Below are 1,840 nucleotides of genomic sequence, written 5' to 3' on the forward strand. Positions count from 1 at the left end.
ATTTTATATAAATTAATAATTTTTTTATTAGTTTTATAATGGAGTGGACAATTTGGTTTAGATCACAACTAATTTTTTATTAAAACTAAGTTTTTAAGGAGGTAACTTTTTAAGTACATATAATTTATTTAAAATAAATAACTTACTTTACAAAAGTCTCAAATTTTACACATTTTATCTTTTATTTTGATCCAATTCAACTGTAAACCTAACAAAGTTATTTAAGCACCATTAAAAAATAATTTAATTAATTAAATTCTTAGAAAAGGGAAAAATACGGTTCGAACAAAAATTGTTGATTTTCTGGAAATTTAGATTTTAAAGTTGCAAAAAATTGAAAAAATCAATTTGAATAAACAATATATTTATTAAAAAAAATCATACCACAAATTATTTAAATACACAAGACCTATTGACTAATACAAAACTGAATATAAAATATATTAACTAACATAAAAGTGAATATAATATTAAAGACATATATTAACTAAAAAAAAAACTTAATAGAACATAAACATATCCTTAATATTAAAATTAAATTAAAAATTTGATCATTTTACGTCCATATATGTTAAACAATACAAATTTAACTTTTATTTGTACATGTTTAAACAAATCCAACAAACTTGAAAGCTTTAAAAAATTAAGGACTAACATGAAAGAAGAAGATTAGGAAGCCTCTAATATTATGAGAGGTTATAATTTGATTCTCTGCACCAAACAAGAGTTCCTAAACCTCACCTGCTATTAATAACACTGCAATAGTAAAACACACAACTTAGAAAGAAAACACCAATACATATTAAAACCACCAATGCACAAGCACAACATGCATTTTTGTAATAAATTTAATAGAACAAAAAAAAAATGAAGCAAAACAACTGCAGTGCCAAAACAACATAAAACACAAAGTATATATGAACTAGGATGGAGGGGGATTTTATCGGTAGCCGTTGCAACTGAACGTATAAGAGAGAGAAACATCAATTCATCAAAATGGGTAAGGTTCACGGATCTCTCGTGCGTGAGGACAAAGCGAGAGGACAAACTCCTAAGGTGGCCAAGCAATACAAGAAGAAGAAGCCACGAGGACGCGCTCACAAGCGAATGTAATACAACAACCGACCGTGGTGGGATTCAGTAAGAAGCGTGGACCAAACTCGTCGGAGAAGTGAGGGGCGTGTGGATGACGGGTTTTCGTAGTTTGCAAAATGTATCACTTGTTTTATTTTTATTTGATTGATGACTGAAAGTTTGATAGTTAAAAAAAAATAGGATGGAGGCACAAGAAGTTGGACTTGAGAAGGAATAATTTTGTTCAGAAGAATGCTTATAAACAAACTTCACATGCAACAGTTCACAGAAAAATATTCAACTCTTTTTTATATATAAATATGACACATATGACAGTTGTGATATTCACTCAGTGTCGTGTAAATCACATGGACCAAGTCCTTGGTCAAGAAAAACTTCATGTGGGTTATATAAAAAGCTCTGCGTGCATGGGTTATATAAAAAACACTCTGCCCCTGAAACCAAATGAAGCACAACTTGATACATAAAAATCAATATTTTATCAACATGGGTATGCCTTTTCTGAAAATATGCTTCTGCATGCATGGGTCATCTAAAAAGTATTGTGTCAATTAAACCAAATAAAACATAACATAATACATAAATACATATTTTAATATATTAATTATCTTTTCAGTTTCTAATGAATAATTTAAGTTATAATAAAATTATTTTAAGTGATGGGTTGTTTTTAGGGATTTTTTATATTAAATAAATTAAATGTTTAGTATAAAATAAAATGAAAAATGTTTAGTATAACCTTTTG

At 27.9% G+C, this 1,840-nt stretch overlaps 1 protein-coding gene across 1 annotated transcript; it reads left to right on the top strand.

Moving 5' to 3' along the window:
• The first annotated feature begins 988 nt into the window (after positions 1–988).
• Positions 989–1,261, top strand: LOC137805805 (small ribosomal subunit protein eS30z/eS30y/eS30x-like). The gene is given in 2 exon segments (XM_068605725.1): positions 989–1,123; positions 1,126–1,261. Coding segments are annotated over 2 exon segments (177 nt in total). The 5' UTR covers positions 989–996; the 3' UTR covers positions 1,176–1,261.
• Positions 1,262–1,840: the final 579 nt, after the last annotated feature.

The sequence above is a fragment of the Phaseolus vulgaris genome, chromosome 3 (assembly GCF_000499845.2).
Source record: "Phaseolus vulgaris cultivar G19833 chromosome 3, P. vulgaris v2.0, whole genome shotgun sequence".
Taxonomy (NCBI): domain Eukaryota; kingdom Viridiplantae; phylum Streptophyta; class Magnoliopsida; order Fabales; family Fabaceae; genus Phaseolus; species Phaseolus vulgaris.